Source organism: Vipera berus, assembly GCF_964194415.1.
Source record: "Vipera berus genome assembly, chromosome: 1".
Classification (NCBI taxonomy): Eukaryota; Metazoa; Chordata; class Lepidosauria; order Squamata; family Viperidae; genus Vipera; species Vipera berus.
Genome location: NC_138202.1, coordinates 339038325 through 339057551, shown reverse-complemented (window position 1 = coordinate 339057551; position 19227 = coordinate 339038325). Strand labels below are relative to the sequence as shown.

Below are 19227 nucleotides of genomic sequence, written 5' to 3'. Positions count from 1 at the left end.
ATGTGAGGGGTCTGTGGATGTTTTCTCAGCCCTCTTTCTGGCTCATGTACTATGGAAGGCAGGCTGGTTGCAGTTGTTTTTTTCTACAATCCTAACTATTTATTGAAGTCTGTACCTGTCCTGTTTGGTTGCAGTACAATAGTTTCTTTGCTAAGCACATTGATTTGTGCTTCTTAGATTGTAAGCCGCCCTGAGTCTTCGGAGAAGGGCGGGATATAAATGGGATTAAAAAAAAATAGTTTCACTTAATGACTGCAGTGTTTGTTTAACAACCACTACATTTGCTTAACAATTTCTATGTTTGCTTAATGGCTGCAGCAAAACAGGTTGTAAAAATGGGTATGGTCACATGGATCATAATGGGCAGGGTCCACTCTAGTCATAGGGTGAGGATTATCAGTATGGTATTTTAATTCACCTTTAATAATATGATTAAAAACAACCATTAAAATAATGCAAACATGCATTGTTATAAATTTATTCCATTCACTTTCACACATAACATAACATGACTTGTTTATTTTTGGCTTAATGTGATGATAAGTCCACTCCAAGAAAAGATCCACAATTTGGAATCCGTGATTGGATTCATACATCACATTAAATGAAAGAAACCTATTACCACATGTCTTGTTGCAATGTGTAATGTCAGATAATGGTAAAATTAATCATGACTGGTTTGACTAAAGTGATGCAAAAGGAATATTTTATTGTGCCAGGAAAGCACCTATTAGAGAAAGTGTCCAGACATATGACGGCAATTCTACAGTCATCACCAGGTCATGCTTAGCTCAGCCCTGGAAAGAAAAAAATACTAGAAAATTAAAAAGACCTGCAAGGTAAGGAACAACAACAACAACAGTTATGTGTTTGTGGCTCTAACACAGTGTTTTCAAGCTTGGCAACTTAGAATATAGAATAACAGGGTTGGAAGGGGCTTTGGAGGTCTTCTTGTCAAGCCCGCTGCTCTAGCAGGAGACCCTATATCAGTGATGGTGAACCTTTTAGAGACCGAGCGCCCAAACTGCAACCCAAAACCCATTTATGTATCATTGGGTGCCGGGTGGGCGTGGCCCACTGGGTGGCCATGGCTGCGATGGTAACAGCAGACTGCGTGGGACTAAAAAGTTCAATCAATCAATTCCAACTTTGCAAGATCTTTTTTTTTCCCCGCAAGAAGTTGAAATTGATTGATTGATTGAACCTTTTTTTTTTTTGCACACAGCAGAGGAGGCCTAAAGCGAAAAGGTTTTATAAAACCCAGCTGAAGGCCTAGGACTGGGGCAATGGTGTGCGTGCCCACAGAGAGGACTCTGCGTGCCACCTGTGGCACCCGTGCCACAGGTTCGCCACCACGGCCCTGTATCATTCAGGACAAATAGCTGTCAATCCAATTTCTTCCTGAAAACCTCCAGTGATGGAGCACCCACAGTTTCTGAAGACAAGCTGTTCCACTAATTGTTCAGTCCCAATTTTGAACAGTTACTAAGCCCTGGTCGTAAGTTGAAGGCTACCTGTATTACAAAGGAAATTATATGGGCCTATCCACAGTCATCGGGGAATATTTGGAACCAAATAGTATCTACTTGGGCTGAGGTAACATACTGAAAAGGAAAAAGATAAAGAGCATTCAACAGCAGCCACTTCAGTTCATGCAAGCAGTCTCACCTACCTCCTTTGGTTTCACCGCAAGGCGTCCGGTCATATCCAAAGATGGGCGCCTTTCCTTCCTTTTGTTGGCTTCTGGAACACTTGCAGCCCCCAGATTATGGGATAAACTTTTGCCTGATGCAGAGGCTCTTCTTAATTCTGCTAAACTGAAACCCATCCTCGATAAACACGTCTTTTTCAGTTTCTCCAGGGGTTCTGTTTTTATGGACAGCACTGCTAAATGGTCTCCAACTATGTCTGGGTCAATTTTCAGAGGCCTTTTACCAATATAAGGGACAATCTTCAATGGCATTTCATCTGCCTGCAATAGGCTGGCTGGGGTGGGTTCATCTTGACCTTCTGACAGGCCAGAGAGTTCTAAGAGAGATGGATTTTCCTCCAGTTCCATATGTGAGTTAACTTGAGCAAGGACTTTGCTTACAATGCGGTCCAATTCCATGGCACTGTAGGTTTCGTTCTCTGAATTATCGCCCACAGGCTTTTCTGGGTTGCTGCTGGAGATCTCATTGATAATGATACTGGCTACTTGCTCCGGGAATATCACCTGCTTGGTTGTCATATCTTTATGTAGTTCTTTCTGAGACCCTGATTTCTCCAGGACGTTGCTAAGGACTGAATGAACAACTTGGTTAACTGCCTCTTCATACCGTGGATCCAGCGCTAGCTGATTATTTGAAGCTATCAGATTGATCTTGTTCTTGGACATCTCTTTTTCCACAGATGTTTTTAGCTGGCCAGCAATTTCATTTACATCTGTTTTAGATAAGCTTTTTTTCTTATGAATTCCCAAATTATATTGGGCCAATAGGATTCTTATCAGGAAGCGGCTTATGATCTCTTCCAGGAAAGCAACAGACACTGCAGGAGTTTGAGTGACCGAGATGTTGTTCAATTTTTTTCCTGCTTCTATGTCAGAAATAATTTTTTTGAGAATTTTTTCAGATTCCAGCTTTATCATACTGGGACTGGGTATCTCTTTCTCTGAGTCACTGACTGGCTGAAAGTCATGTTTAGAAATCTCACTCACCATGAAGCAGGCAACTCTATTAGCGAAGTCTTCATTGCTGTTAGTTAAGTCTTCATAGAGAAAAGTTTCAGAGTTGGAGTGTTTTAGGATATCAGAGTAAACGGAGTCAACCACTTCTCCAACAGTTCGGCTATCTTCAGAGGCTAAGTCTTCTGAGTCATCATGCTGCCACACTGTAAGTTTACCATTTGAGAGGAGATTCTGCAAGGAATTAATAATCTTTCTTGCCAGTTCCTTCATAGATGCTACATTGCTTGTATCCACTTCATCCAGAGGAAGAGAACTGAACATTTTTGTGAGAAGTTTAACAGCGATCTCCTCTAAGATTAAAGAGGATAAACCTTTCAGGTGGGATCGCAACTGTGACTGGCCCTCTGATGGCTCTGAACTAGCTCCATACTGATCCTCAAGAGCCTTCTCAGCTTCAGTGGCTGCTTGCTGTCGGTTTAACTCTTCTGTAAAGTACGTCTGTATTTGATTCCCAGAAATCTCTTTGATCACAATGTCCACAATCCTGTCCAGAAGAATTGTACAGCCAGTTCTGATGCACTTTTGAACATCTGAAGTACTTCCAAATTCTGGCAAAAGATTGTTATAGATTGAGTTGGCTACAGTTTGACTAACAACACGGTTGGGCTGCACACGGTCAAGATACTTAACCTCTGCATTTTTGTTTTTTGAGATTTCAGCCATCACTTTGCTCAGAAGTTTCATGTGAATAAAATCAAATTCTGCACATTGATCTTCTGTATCAGTAGATGGAGAGAGAGTTGTAGGAAGAGGGAGGATTTTAGATAAGAGGAAAGCAAGGACATCAAAGATAAATCTCTGAGAGACTAGAAATGGACAAGGAATATCTATCTGGGATGGAGTACTGATTTTCTTTACCTCTGTGAACACTTTTTTAGCCATCTCTCCAAATTCAAAAGCTTTAGAGGCTGGATCTTGGAATGTCTTTGATTGTACTTCCTGAATCTGATAGCCTAAAATTTCTTTCTTTATTGCACTAGCCAATCTTTCTGCAAATGTGTGAACATTTTCCTTGTCCATGTAGATTGGGACTCCAGATCTCTGATCTTGCAAAATGCTACATAAAGAAGCATGGATAATTTTAGCAATCTCTGCTTTTTCCACATCTGGGAAACTCTGCCCACCTTCAGGTATTTGTAGCACTTTTACTGGGGACTTTGCAAACTCCTTTAAAATGGATTCGATTAAATATTTAAGTGAAGGCTCAGCCTCAGCCCCTTGTTTCTCTAGAATACACACACTGGCTGTAGATTTGAACAATTTGCTAATTAACCCACTAAAGATGTCCTTCAAGAAGGATGCTGAATAAGTATCACCTCCATTCTCAAACTGCATTAACTGGTGTATTGTATGATAACCTTGTTTTGTTTTATTGAGAGATCCTGTTTCCATTAGCTGTTCAGCTGTGCTTTCCTGTTTTCCATTCAGAGATCCAGACTTTACATAGATTGTTTTACAAATATTTTGTACTATGTTTTCAATACTTTTGCTGGCATCAGAACTTGGTTCTTCCTTCAAATGACTTATAGAGGGACTTCTCTTCCCTTCTTCATTCACTATTGGATCAGGAGAAGCTGATCTACTATCAGGGAGTGAAAATGGAAATATTCGATGTAATATCTTAACAAATATATCTCCAAATACAGAACCAGAGGATGGAGGTTCTGGGAGGAGAGTTTCCACTCTGTCAACAATGGTTTCAGCTTCCACAAATGAGAACAAATATGGAGAAGTATCACCAGTAAACAAAGGCAACAACTGGAAATCAGAAATATCTCTTAATATGATCAGGGCCAGTTTTTCTGCTAACAGACAGCTGTTTGTTTGAAAAGCTCTAAAAATCTCAAACTCTGACCCAAATTGTTGCAATAATTTTTCATAAATAGAGTTACTTATCTGAATCACTTTTTCAGCACCTATCTGTGGAAGGCAGATATTCTCTCCTGCACTCTGCATGACCTTAACTTCTGACATTTTTAATTCAATTACCAAACCATTTACAAGTTCAATCACTAAATTTTTCATCTCGTTCTCTGATAAATTAGTGTCCTTAGAATATGCCAAAATATTAGGGGAAGATAAGAATTTGCAAAAGAAAGCAACAACCACATCCTCTAAAAGCTGGGCAGAATAGATGCGCCTGGAAAGTTGTTGCCTTTCTTTCTGCCACTTAAAACACTCAGAAGAATCATTGCTACTCAAAAACGGGTGGAAGTGGAAGTTTAAAATTTCTCTTATGAGTAATTTGGCGATTTCATGCACAGTGCCATTCCCTTGAACCATGAGAGTATTTTGAAGTTCACCTTGAGATTGATACTTTTGCAAAATCTGATTATAAACTGAATTAGCAATGTCTTCTTCAGTCTCCTGATCCATGTCTGGGATTCGCTTGGAGACATTTTCCATCTTGACTTCATGTGCTAAAATCTCTGTAAGAACATAGCCTTTCAGGTTTGCAGCCATCTCGGTGAAATCTGTTTCAGAAAAGTCATCATATTTCCCAATATAGTCAGCAATATTCTCTGGATTGGGGAATAATTTCTCCAAGAGCTGATTAAGCATATTTTCTAAGACAATGCAAGGAAATACAGTTATTTCAGAGTCTGGAATGTTCCTAGCATCATGGTTTGTGTAAAATGGTGCATATTCTGATGTTAGAAATTGAAGATGATGCTTAAACATTTCATTAATAATGAAACAAGCTATCTGTGTGACATACAAATTATTTAAGCTTTCTCTGTCTTCTGAGAAAGGCTGCTGCAGCAGAACCTCATGGAGAACATCACAATACACAGATTCCACCATGTTCTCTATTGCTTTTTCTGAAATGCCAGTTTCTTTTTCACTGCCATAAGTGCTGGTCCAGATGGCCTGTTTCAAAATTATTGCCACGATGTCCGTCTTAATCTGGGCAACTCTATCTTGCAATTCAGGTCCATTTAGACCTTCTCCTTTATCAGAAGTTGCAGCAGCAGTAGAAACTAATGGGAAAATATGTGCAAATAACCTATCAATGATAGCTTCTAATACTGGATAAGAGATCACAGTTATATAGGGCGAAGCTGAAGGCTTCTCCTGAGGACCACATTGTTCTTCCATCAGATTTTCCTGAATGAGGCACTTTGCTTCTAATGCATTTGATGGGCATGCTGAATGAAGCAGGTGATCTACAGCTTCTTCAATTTTTATAGTGGTTGTTTGACAAGGTGGAGCATGCCCTACATCTTCTGTATCTTCTTTAGACAGAGAACTCCCTATAGAATCCTTGCAAGATGAACCCTGGTCTGCTACATTTGTATTTGGCGGAGCGGATCCAAGAGGCTCATCAGGACCCTCGTGAATATTGATGTGAGCTTTGGCAAGCTCTTTTGTAACCGTTTTTGCCAACCTCATAGCTACATCTCCTACATCTTCCCCAGAGGCACTAAGAGGGATATCTGAGAATGTATCAGAAATTTTTGAAAGCAATTCAGAAATAATATTTCCCAGCAAAGAAGTAGGTGAACTTCTTTTTCTCTCAATTGCTTCTCTCAGGTCCAAGGGCTTGATAGCAGTTCTATAAATTTCTAATCCTCCCGTAGAGTCTCCTGCAGCAGCTCTATCCCAACCAGAAGTCTCGTCTCTGGATACAAAAGCTTCAACATGCTGCTGGAGAAGGTCTCCAACCAGAAAGCCAGCTAGTTGATCAATAAGGGCATTGCTCTTATTTTTCACCTCTCTCTGGACAGCTTCAAGGGAGCCTGATTTCTGTATGATCTTGCTGCATAAAGAATCTGTCAGGTTCTGAACATCCTCCTCGGAATATTGGTACTGTTCAGGGTGTGTGTCCTTTATCACCCTGATTTCATGTTTTAAAAGTTTCAGCCGAACATCATTGAGCAATTGAGTGGAGAGCTTGTTTAAGTCAGATTCTGACATGGCTGTTTTATTCCAAGTGGATGAAGCATCTCTGGGTGGTATGGAAGGGAAAATCCTTGTGAGTAAACCAGTGATTAGATCTTTTAGGAACCCTGATGATAATAAGGTGCTAAATGGTGGCCAACTCTCATCCTCGTGGAATTCTTTGTCTTTAACAGCATCACTAACCTCTAGTGTAGGTACACCCGAAACCCTAGACAAATCTCCAGAAAAAAGGGGATGTAAAAGACTATCAGAGATGCCTTTTTCAATCAATTTTTTAACGTTTTCATAAAGTATATTCTTTCTTATGTGGCTGGAATCACCTCCTACAATCATCTGTTTTTCTCTCGCTATATTGTTGTATACAGAATCTACCACATCATCCATGACAGCGGACAGTGGGGCTCCAAGACTTTGTTCTTCTCCTTTTTGTGCCCCTGTAACTGAAGCTCTGCCAAACTGCAAGTTGATTGAACTGGCTATCCTTTTAACCACTTTACCAAGCTCAGTTTCAGGCTGTCCTTTAGACATTTTCTTATCATCTAAGGTAGCAGAAAATATTTTAGATAAAACCCTGGAAACAATTTCTTCTAAAAACTTAGCTGGGAAAACCTCAGTAGAAGACACTGAAGATTCACTGATACTATCCAAAACCGTCCTGACTATATTTTCAGACAAAGCTTCAGGCTCAGGATTTTCCAGAAAGTCTTCATCTTTGGAAAGAAAAGTCTGAAGATGATGGTTAGTGATTTCTCGAATTATGAAGCTGGTCATGCAATCAATAAAAGCAGTATTCCTGCATTCCACATCCTTTTGTATAGAGAGTTGTGAGCCAGACTTTTTTAACATGTTTCTGTAGACTGAATCAACCATGTTCTGAATCTCTTTCTCTGAATGTAATCGGCACCGGTCATCCTTTTTTGCTACCCAGATTTTGTGCTTTGAAATGGACTTCATTACATGTTTGATTATATAGGAACAGAGCTCATTAAAGTCAACTTCTGACATCTCTCTTTTGTCTTCGTTGCAGGGAGCGTCCTCTGAAGGTGGGAAAAGCTGAGTCAGGAGTTGACATATTACTCTTTCTAAATATTTCTCAGACAATATGGTAACGTATGCTGGAGCAGGTGGCTTGCTCCTTTTTACTTTAGGAAAGCAGACACAGTGCTCAATCTTTTGTATGATGGGTCCAGGTTTAACATTTCTGAAAGCACTCTGAGGTAGTCTCCTAAACACGGCTGGTGGCAACTGGTAATCCAAAATTTCTGTCAGGATAATTTCAGCTGCCCTCTCAGCCAGAATCTCTATGTCCTTTCCTGTGTGTTCCTCAGCTGCTAACTGGAATCCAAACTCTCTTAAAATGGAGTCAGTTATTTTGCTGACAGTATGACTATCCACAGGTGAGAAGTATGATTTCTCCTCAGCTCTTGGCAAGACTCCAACACCAGCTTTCTTAAATTCCTCCATCAGTGCGTGCACAAACAATGTGTTCATCTCATGAAGTCCGATACAAGAATCTCGATCATATTTGTTCTGCAGTGAAGAAAAGATCTTGATCAAAAGCTGAGAAACAATGTCCTCCAGAAACAGTGAAGAATAAATAGCAGAAAAAACTGGCTGGAGTTGATGATCTCCATGTTCTGTCACTGTCACCACTTCTCTTCTGTAGTACTTCTTTTTGCAGCTTACAAACAAAGGTTTTTTTGCAGGTGATGTGCAGATGGGTACAGCTGGTCTACGCTGGATTGCTGCATCCAGAACAGACCGGTTTCTTTCTCTTTTTCTCATTTGACGCCTAGTTCCCGGACTAGTTGCCCTAGATTCTGCTTTTCTACTTCGTGACGAGGAACACATTTCACTTTTACCATAGCGGGCATGCCTTTTATTAAATCCTTGACCATGTCCTTTTCTAGATCCTGGCTTTATGAATTCAACCATCTTTTTTGAAGAAGGTTTCATTTGTCTGGTACGCTCAATGTTGAAGGAAAGCTCTGTCATTACAGGTTTCACCAGAGTGTGAGCTAAAACATCAAGGGCTGATTCACAGGAAGATACTCCTGACTGAGCCTCCACCCATGGCTCCTCTGTGTATCTAACATCATATGTGAAAAGGGAGGTGCTTGAATCAGCCTCCTGGACTTTAATCTCTTTATATGAACAAGGCAAGACTTCATCATCACAAACACACTTCCTCATATCACGAAGCTGTTCATTTTCTGGAAATTCATCGAAAGCAAAAGTGCCTGTAAAATTATCCGTCAAGAGGCATTTTTCCAAAAGTGCCCGGATCAGTTTTTCACTGACAACATCTAAGAGAACAACAGACTTGGGAGACAGACCCAAGTTGCTGCAAAATACATCATTACTAAGTTTGCAAGCATGTGGACACATCGAGGAATAAAGTAGCTGTTTTTTAGTTGATCTATTCGCATTTTGATAAGGCATCATATTTTGAGATCGGGCATCTGGGTAGGACCTGCCAAAATCATTCTGTGACTGATCAGGCCATAATGAATCTAAAATGATGTGCAGAACTTTGTTGACAATATTTTTTGACTCACTAGTTTTCAGGCTACGGATGAAACTGTCCAAATTAGAAGCAACATTGTTTAGCCTCCTGTTTTTAAGGGCTATTTGATCCATTGTGGAGACACAGGAGGTTCTTTTGACATCACTGGATCCTCTACAATCACCCCTAGAAGCTCTACTTAAGCGAGGTGAAGAAATCAAATGCTGTTGAGACAAACTATCTCCGATTCTCTCTCGGTTTGCATATCTGCTTCTCAATTCAATTTCCAGGGACAATATATTATTAACCTCTTTCACGAGAGGTTGATAAACATTATCAAAGTCAGCCAAACAGAGAGGTGGAACAAAAATTCTTCTTGATTTCCTAGTGTGAAAACTTTTTCTGTTGATACTCTCTTGCAAAATGTTTCGTTCACACAGGCTATTGATGATAACCTCAGAAACGTGGAATGCTAACTCTTCAATGTTCATAGGAGGGCTTTTAGAGCCTTTCAGCCCACTTTCAGGACAGCAAGCATCCACACAGCAAAACATTGAAAGGGACCTTTCAAAACACTCATTTCTTTCTGGGATATTGTGGCGTGCACTGGGACTTGAAATGCTGTACAGCACATTGAAAAGAACTGCTTGAGTCAAAGGTTCCCAAAACACATCATGGCATGAAGACTGCTTTCTACCAGATGGCAGATATGTATTTCTCAAGATTTGATCCTGAAGCCACTTTGATTCGGACTGGATTAATTCTTCATCCAAAGCATCTGGGGAAGTAAACATGAACAGATTACTATTTCACACCGGGGTCACAATAGTTGACATAATTTGGGAGATGAAACATTAGGTTGCATGGTTTTCTTGCAACTGGTACATTTTGAACTAAATTAATGGATTTGTCAAAATCAATTTATGGCAAACACCACTTGTCACAGAAACATAGATTCATGTACTGGATACACACAAAGGAATTATTATACAACACTAGAAAAATAGATCAATGTCTACCATATCAGTGAATTGTTGATATGTGTGAGTTGGTTCTTTTTTCATAGGGGGCAACGAAGAGGATTTTCAAGCATTTTGGTTTAAATGTTTTAGAATAGAAATGTGTTTCTGATCTAAGGGAATGTGAGCTATACAATTTATTGGACATTAGCTGCTACAAAGACTAACCTCTAGTTTGGAAGGTAATCAGTTCTTTGATGACACTCAAAACAATGTGGTTGGCTAGCAGAAGAGTCTCACAGGGATCTGGAACATGAGCACAGGCCAGAAGTTCTACGTCTTTACGTCTCTCTGGACTCTTGCATTTGAAGATATGCTGTTTGCTCTCCCATTTTGAGAGAAGGTTGCCACTTTCCAGCATGAGGTAGCTTTCCTCTGTCAATGTCTTGTCACTGGAATCACTCAACCTGATTTCCCAGCGATTGAGTAAGCTTTGCCTCTTCTGCTTTGGTTCTACAAATCTGGAGGAGCCTGAAGATCTCAGGTGAGATTTTTCCTTCAATGGAGAAAGATGTTTGGATTTCTCACTGTAGCTGCTTTGCCCCACAGGCTCATCTTCCACTCCAAACTCACATAGGAGAGTGTTGACAATGGTTTCAGCTGTATGGCCAAGCTTCAGAGGACAGAAGACAGAATAGCAGGTGTTTTCTGGACCTGTAATAGGATATTTCCCTGCAAAGGATTCATGGTGAGGAAGGGGGTTGGCCTTCTTCTGATGTCCCATTCCAGTTTGCCTAGGAGTAGCTTCAGCCGTTTTTTTAAAGAGCTTTTCCAAAATGCTTCCCTCAGGGATAGAGCTTTGTTGGGGAAGCCAATCTTCCTCAAGACAATCTAGTTTGATTTGACCTTTATCCTGTCTTCGTCTTCTGGGATGTCTTGATCTACATTTCTCTCTTTTTGGTGCACCATGAGTATCTCGCTCAGAATACTTAAAGACAGAAGGAAATTTAGCTGGGACCTCTTCTTGAACTTCATTCTCCTCTTCTGAGTAGATTACCATGCCAGGAACATTGATTGGTGGGAAGCTATCCCTCGTATCTACCCTTCTATACGTTTTAGAAGTTGTTTTCATCCTCGGTGATTTGAACTGATTCTGGGCAAGAGCCCTGTCCTTTGCAAACGCTCGGCCTGACATTTCTAGCTGGACGTTCTCCACCATTAATTCAGAGGTGATCTCGGTAAGGCTTTCGTTGCAACGATCCAACATGACACTGATCGTCTCACTTACCACCAAGCTTTCAGAAGAGCTGCTAAATAGATTGACCTCCTTGTGGATTAGCTCTCTGTCCAAAGTGTGCTTAATAATTTCAAGAATGCTGCTGACAGCATTGTTGGCGTACACATTCAATTCAGAGTGGAGCCTTTGCACCTGCTGGATAGCAGATTCAATGCACTCCCTGGTAATAGCACCACCCAACTTGGTAAAGTCCAGAAAGTTATGGGTAGATCCCAAAGTAGGCAGGGTTCCTTTCCCAGTGTCTCCCTGCAGCTTGTTTCGTAATGCTTCCACAGTTGTTTCTGCTACATTTCCTACATGAGTTGAAAGAGAATCTAAGGATTGTGTCAGTTGTGCAAAAGAAAGGCTTTCTAATGGGAATTTCACTATTTCCAAAAAATTACATTTAAAGTCCCGTTTAAAATGTCGAGCTACAAAAGTCTCCAGTGTGATGACAATACATTCAACCGTTTCTTTGGCTATTTTGTCAATTGTGTCCATAGCACTTTTCAGTGAAACATTATAAAAAGGAAATTCAGGTTGAGTGAATCGATGTTTTGGAATTTTGGCACATCCTTTGGGTCCTGCCTGGTCTTTTCTTCCCAGAAAGCTATATTTATCTTGAGAAGCAGGAACACTGCATAATAAACATCTATGAACATTTTCAAACACACTTGCTACAATATCTCTGGCAACAGAGCCAATCTCTGCCTGAGAATCGCTGTGAAAAAGCCCAGGGCTGCCAGCCTTTTTAAAACTACAACAGAATAATCTCTCATTGACCTCACCTGGAATCTTCTTCAAAATGCAAACAGAAGGTTCTAAATCTTGGGTTCTCATGTAAACCTCACTTACAATATTCTCTGCCACCTGCAGCATTTTTAGGGTTTCACTTATGTTTGCATCTGTCAATGGCTGCTGTTCAAAAATTTCTCTTAATATGCCTTCCTTTGGAAGGATTTGATTGAGGTAACATGCATAATCTTCATAAAAAAGACCCTTAGGCTTTCCATGGATGTCTTTAGTTGTCAATTCAAACTGGAAGAACATCTGGGTAGAAGGAAGTCCATTGATTTGGGAACGTTTCAAAGAAGTATGTTTATGCATATGAGAAATCTGCAAATCATCAGTGTGTAGATCTTGCACGACAGAATTAATGAGTTCACTTGCTTTAGAGATCTGCTCTGATGACAAAGTATTAACTTGAAATATGGTTCTGTGATAATCTTCTGTTTTGAATTCATCAATAATAGTTCCCAAAACTTTGCTTACTACGTCTTTGGCATATACTGTCAAGTCAGATTTTGACAAAGTCCCTGTCAGGACTGAGCTTTCTGAATCATCTGACATTTCTCTTGGCCTATTTATTGTGTTACTACTGCCAGCTTGCATGTCACATTGAAATGATGACTGCCCTTTCCATCTCTGTTGCACAGACAACGGAAGGACCTCTTCCAAATGAGATGCAGCAAAACAGGCAATTTTATTCAAAACACTTTGAATAAGTTCTTCACTCAAGGACTGTGGAGAGGGTTGGAGTTGAGATACTGCCAGAGTAATCTTTTGGATGTCCGATGAATCTTTATTGCTGCCTGAATTATTTGTTTCTAACTTCGATGCACTGGAGCTAAATAGTGTATCCACAACAGCTGAATACATCTTATTAAGTATTCCATCCACAATCTCACCAGCTACATTACATGCATTTGCCTGAGATGCAGTTTCCATCATTCCATTATAGTGTGAAGACTTGGGTTCGGAATTAAAAAATATACAATCATTATTAAAAGAGGACAAAAGCCCCAGATCTCCCATTATTCGTTGGGTAACTTGGTTGAGAACATCTTCCACACTTGTCAACAATGGAAAACCTCCATGCTCTCCAGGTTGTTGTTTCTTAAAAATCCTTTTCAGAACTCTTTTTTGAATTTCATTTTCAGTCAAGGCTATCTGAACAGTTATGATTTTGAGGAGATCATTCATAATTTCATTGGCAGATGCATTTTCTTCAAAGGGGAGGAGATTTTGACAAGACAGCATCTCCCGCTCCAGATCCTTCTGAATTACTTTAATAATGGTGCAAGTCAGTTTTTCAGCACAGAGCCTTAAATTATATTGAGAGTCCTGAACTGCTAATTTTGCTTTATCGCAGTGGTTGCCTGTTTTGACCTCCGTGGGTTTTTGTGCACTTGACATTGCATATCCACTTTCAAGATGAGATTGCCTTTTTTGTTTAGCAGACATTCCTAGTTCAGATTCCAGTTTATCTTCAACAAACATTTCCAGTCTGAGGAAGACATTATCAACTAAATATTTTGCTATGCCTTCAGGAGAAAAGTCTTTTATATCTGGAAGCTGCTTAGCGCTAAATTCTGCCAGTTTTCTGCTAGATGTTTTTTCAGCTTTTGATACACCAGGGGCTTGATGCTTACTTCTTTTGAGATCTGGAAAACGACTCTTATGTCCAGCCTTGGATCCACGTTCTTTCAACTGAGCCAGAGGCTCTACTGTCTTCTGCACAAAATCATAGAGGAGAGACTGGAGTCGAGATGAAAGTTCCCCCTTCATATTCAGAGCGGCTGCAAGACCAGAACTCAGATCTTCAAACACAATATCCACCAAGTCATTGGAAACTAGAGAAGCAACAGATTTCACCCCAGCAGGGGTGGACAATGATTTTTTTGTGCCGTCATCTGCAGCCTTGGGAAACTGTAATTCCCCCGTTCCAGAATCATCCATATCTAGCATTATTGTCTGAAAGATTTCATTTAAAAGAGTTTCCACTGTGTTTTGAATTTGGGACTGAAGATCTCTTTTATAGGTAGGGTTTTTCTTGAAAACTTTTTCCAATACACTTTCTTTCCGTGGTAAAGAGGTCTTTGCTTCAGAAAGATGTTCTTGGGGGGCAAAAATAGTCAAAACCATGCTGACAATTTGGGTAGCAGCTATGCTTTCAGAGAATATAACGGGAGGAGTTGAAATTTTATCCACTTCCTTATCAAGCTCGTGCTTTAGATTTTTCAAAATCAATTTAGCCACATCACTGGCATACGATTTTAAATCTGAGTAAGACAATGATACTTCCTGTTCTGGTTTTTCTTTTGCAGCTAAAATAGAATTATTGTAGGACTTAAAAATATCCTCTAAACAATGAGGCAAATTACCATCTTGGTTGGCTAGGATTCTTTTGAATTCTTCTTGTAAGGCAGAGGAAAAGTCTGAACTGATTGACATTTTTACGTTTTGCACATCCAAGCATAATTGAGATTCCACTTTGGATATGACAAAGGATTCCAGCTTTGCTATCAAAGTTTGCACTAAATCATTAGCCAGATCTGACTTAGACAGATGTTCTGATTGACTAATGTGCTTTGGTTCATGCATGGGTTTTCTGCTATGCCGCACTTCTTCTTCTGGGAATTCTGAATCAAAGGACTTCTCAGGGTCCCTGAAATGCACTGTTGGTAGGCTTTTGCCAGCTTCTGTGGGCACACTTAGAGGAAGAATATCAGTGAAAACGAGGCTAGATTGCCTATTCCTGATGTCTTGCATGTCAGTTTGAGCAACGCGGGATAGAATCTGGAACACAGTTTTTACTAGATCATTTACAAAACTACGTACTTCTGTATCAGAGATTACAATCTCACCAGTGATTTCACTTTGTCCTTTGGAGGTAGGTTCCTCCTCTGCCTGTTGCATGCTCATGTTCACTTGGGTAAGAGATGAAGGAGGAATATGGGGGGGGCAGGCTGTTTGCTGTGCCCAAACATGCTGGAATGTTTCCTTTAAAAGATTCCGCATGATTTCAATGATTGGCAATTGTTCTTCCCCTTTAAAATCTTCTTCCATTTGTTTCAAGGCCTGCTCTAATGTCCATTCATGAGCTGTTGTCCCTTGTCTTGTCTTCGACACTGGATCAGTCGGCAGTGTAGCAGTTTGCTGACTTTCCATAGAAGAAAAAATGGCATTTTGCACAAGAGTGTCCAAACTACTGTCCGTCTTCTCTAGATATTTTGATTGAACCGGCATATCTTTGTCCAGAAATTCCCCCTCATCCTGCAAAGCAGATTTGGGGCGAGACCTGCTTCTTTGTCGTGGTTCAAGACCAAAACCTTCATATGCAAGTTTTTGCTCCTTGTTGATTTTTAATTTTCCATCCTGATCCCTCTTCTCTTTATCTTCCTGTTCTGCTTCGGAGTAAATTACCATGCCAGGAACATTAACAGGGGGAAATGGTTTTCTTATATTTTTCTCAGTTGTAAAGAGTGTTGTCATGGTCAATGCTGCTGCTGGAGCTGAGGAAGTCTTGTGGCTAGGAGACTCTTTCTGTATTTTGGGGCAAGAGCTAGGTCTTGCTGATGGAGAGAGAATCCTCAGTTTTTCAGTACTCAGATCATTGAATACATCGTTAATGATCTGGATGATTACTGAGCTCTCTCTGGATGGAATAATTCCTTCTTGGCTCACCTGCTGCTGGATGTAGCTTAGGATGTTGCCAATCATCTCTTCCACAAATTGAAGGATGTTTGTCTCTGAAGAACCAACTGTTTTGGAAACTATCTTACGAATTGTGTCTTTCACAATTGCATTTGCTGCTTCAGATTCTACTGTATGTGGTGGAATTGCTGTGTAAAGTTGTTCAAGAGGTATGCCAATTGCCTTGATTTTAGAAAAGAGTTCAAACTGGGACACTTTTTTTTGGCTTGACAAAGCAAAGACCTTCAGTTTATCAATAATAATCTGAACAATCTCCTCAGCAATGCCGAGCATAGACTCAAAGGAGAGGGGCATCTGAGCCCTCCAAAAGGCTGGATCCGGGTCAGTATATTTCTCAGTGGCTGTAAGGCACATGGCTTTCCATTCTGTGGAGAAGTCATCCCTGGAAATGGTTTCAAAATATTTCTTCTGAGCAGTGGAGTGGAGTTTACTGAGCACATTTTCAACGATATCATTGGCGACAAAGCTGGCCACCCTTGAAACCGAACCAGCAACTGGTGGCTCTGCAAAATGGGTGCCTAGTAAGCTATCTGATATGGATTCAAGGAGGACTTCCATTGAAATAGAGACAGAACAAACTGAACTTCCCAGGTCACCTAACATTTTTTTGAAAATGTCATCAAGAATCACTGCAGTAACTTTGGCAAGAGGCAACTTCAGGTCATTGAAAATACTCTTCAGGTCTTTTACATCGATGGTCTCCCTTTGGCGAGTAGAGCAATTTGGCGGCTTCTGTTCCCCTCCAGCAGATGGCAATTCTTCTGAATCAGTGGCCATAGTAGAAGTTTCAGTTTTACAAAGGAGCTCTTTTGGCATTGTGTGCTTTTTTTTGCTGTGGCACAAAGTACTAGCATTTTCTGGATCATCTGTAGAACTTTTCTGCATCTGGGAGAGATGGCTGTCCGATTTGGAACTCTTCATGCTTGCTGTGGTAGACAGAAGACCATTGTCTTTAGACGGAGAGAAAAAAACAGCTGTTTTTCCTCTCTTAAATTTTCCCTTCAGAATGTCACTATCTAGAGAAAGGTGGGTGCTCTTAGTAAAAGAGGTAAAGGAAGACTTAGAGGAGAGCAAAGAGGTTGACACTGGTTTCCCACTAGTAGAACAGAATTCACTTGGAGAGCTGGTGGTATGCTTTATACTTGTGTTAGTAAAGCTGACTTTCCTAGCAGCAAAGGCTGGGAGGCCCCCATAACTTTCACAAAGTTCTTCATTGCAACTGGTACAGCTGCTGGAGTTCTCTGAAGATACTACAGACTCCTCAGAGATGGTGTACACCCGTGTCCTGACCCTTTCTTCAAATTTGGTGAGAGCTGGATAGAGGATACTTGTGACTGCTGACACCACCCATGTCATGATATTCTGGATGATGTTATTCAGCTCCGAAGAAGAAACCTAATAAGAAGAAAAGTGTTATATAACAGGCAAAAGACCCACACATAAATCCAAATAAGGAGTTTTGGGGAAGGTGGTACGTCTATACCATAAGGAGCCTTGGTGGAGCAGTGGGCTAATGCCTCCTTAAGTAACACCAGCTGCCTGCAATTAGTGCAGGTTCACATCCCACCTGGCTCAAGGTTGACTCAGCCTTCCATCCTTCCGAGGTAGGTAAAATGAGGACCCAGATTGTTGGGGGCAATTAAGCTGACTTTGTAATAATGCCGCTTGGGGTGTGTGTGAAAGCCCTAATAAGCAGGCATATACATAGAATGAAGGCTATTGCTAAGCACATTGGTTTGTGCTTAAATTGTAAGCCGCCCTGAGTCTTCGGAGAAGGGCGGGATATAAATGGGATTAAAATTAAAAATTAAATTAAATCTCCTCTGTATTTCTGCTGAATCAATAGTTCTATATACTGTGTTTCCCCGAAAATAAGACCCAGTCTTTTTTTTCCCCTCCAAAAGAGGCAACAGATCTTATTTTCAGGGGGTGTCTTTTTCACTGACCTCCGGCATCGACAGCCCCACCCAGCTGGCCCACTTCTTCTGCGGGTGAAAGAGCAGCTTCATTCTGCAGCTGAGAATGGAGCTTGGCCCTTATTTTGCAGTCAGAGGCCTTTCCAGAAGGCCTATGTAGCTATGTAGCTTGGTTCTCAGCTGCATGAGGCCTTCCAGAATGCAGGCCGGAGTTCCATTCCCAGCTGCAGAATGAAGCTGCTCCTTCAGCCACAGAAGAAGTGGGCCAGCAAGGCAAATGTCGATCCATGGGAGGCCTGGCTGCTCCAACCCCCACCCTAGCTTGATTTTTCAGCGTGCACCTTGTCTCAAAACTAGGGCTTATTTTGGGGGGTAGGGCTTGTATTAGGCCCACCCCACAAGCTCGGGCTTATTTTGAGGGTAGGTCTTACTTTCAGGGAAAGTCGGTAGATGTTTGACCTTGATCTATATGAAGGTCAAACATGATGACATACAGGTAGTCCTTGACTTATGACTGGTTGCTAGAACAATTCCAAGATAGGATGGATCTCTGAAAATTTGAAGTTATGATGGTTGCACCTGCCCCATGATCATCTGATCGCATTCTGGATGCCTGGAAACCAGCTCACTTTTTTAGCCATTTGCTACATCCCAAGGTTACGTGACCGTGATTTTGGATGGTTTTTTCTGGTTCCCGGCATTTACTTATGGTTTCAGACACGCACACAAAAACCATTGGGTACAATAGATTCATTTAATGAACATTGTGTTCACTTAATGACCAATGCAAAAAAAATCATAAAATTGAGTCCAGTCACATGATGATCTTCTTAACAACCACAATAATTTACAACTTAATTCTGGATTCAATTACCAATCATAAGTCAAGAATTACCTGTTCAGGCTATTAGTGATTAGATCTCCCAAGTTCATTTTTAATCATCCAGGTGGATGGTGACTGGAGTAGCACCAGACAGATGGGATATTTAATCCTTTTATTACAGTATTTTAGCAATCAAAATCCTATTTTCTACATCCTGGTTTTTAAACCCATTGTTGGAGAAAAACACTTGGTGCTTAGAATAATTATATATTTACTTGATTTTTATATAGCCACCCATCTCACATTCATTTATTCATTCATTTATTTATTATTAAATTTATATGCTACCCATCTCACTATCCAAAGCGACTCTAGACAGCAGTTACATGACTATAAGTGGCTTTAAATTTCAATTAGCAATAATTGTGCCTGAGATAAACCTCATTGGCTACAATACTGCCGCTGTGCAAGCTTAGTGGCTTTAAGTTAAACAAATAAAAACACAAAATGCACAATATAAAACAAAAATAAAAATACATTAAGAGCCAGGCATGATCTAATGTATCACCCATATAGTAGGACAAACTGGGGCTGCACAGCATGTATAACCAATTCATTC

The 19227-nt window shown here is 40.5% G+C and overlaps 1 protein-coding gene across 1 annotated transcript in view; it reads right to left on the bottom strand.

The window, feature by feature from the left end:
* The window catches only part of FSIP2 (fibrous sheath interacting protein 2), a gene marked incomplete at its 5' end in the record, with an annotated part of 67381 nt that overhangs the window by 12444 nt on the left and 35710 nt on the right, over positions 1-19227 (bottom strand). Inside the window, 2 exons of the mRNA XM_081313074.1 lie at positions 1673-9915; positions 10325-17264. Of these exons, the coding sequence (XP_081169200.1) occupies positions 1673-9915; positions 10325-17264 (15183 nt within the window). The remainder of the gene's footprint in view (positions 1-1672; positions 9916-10324; positions 17265-19227) is intronic.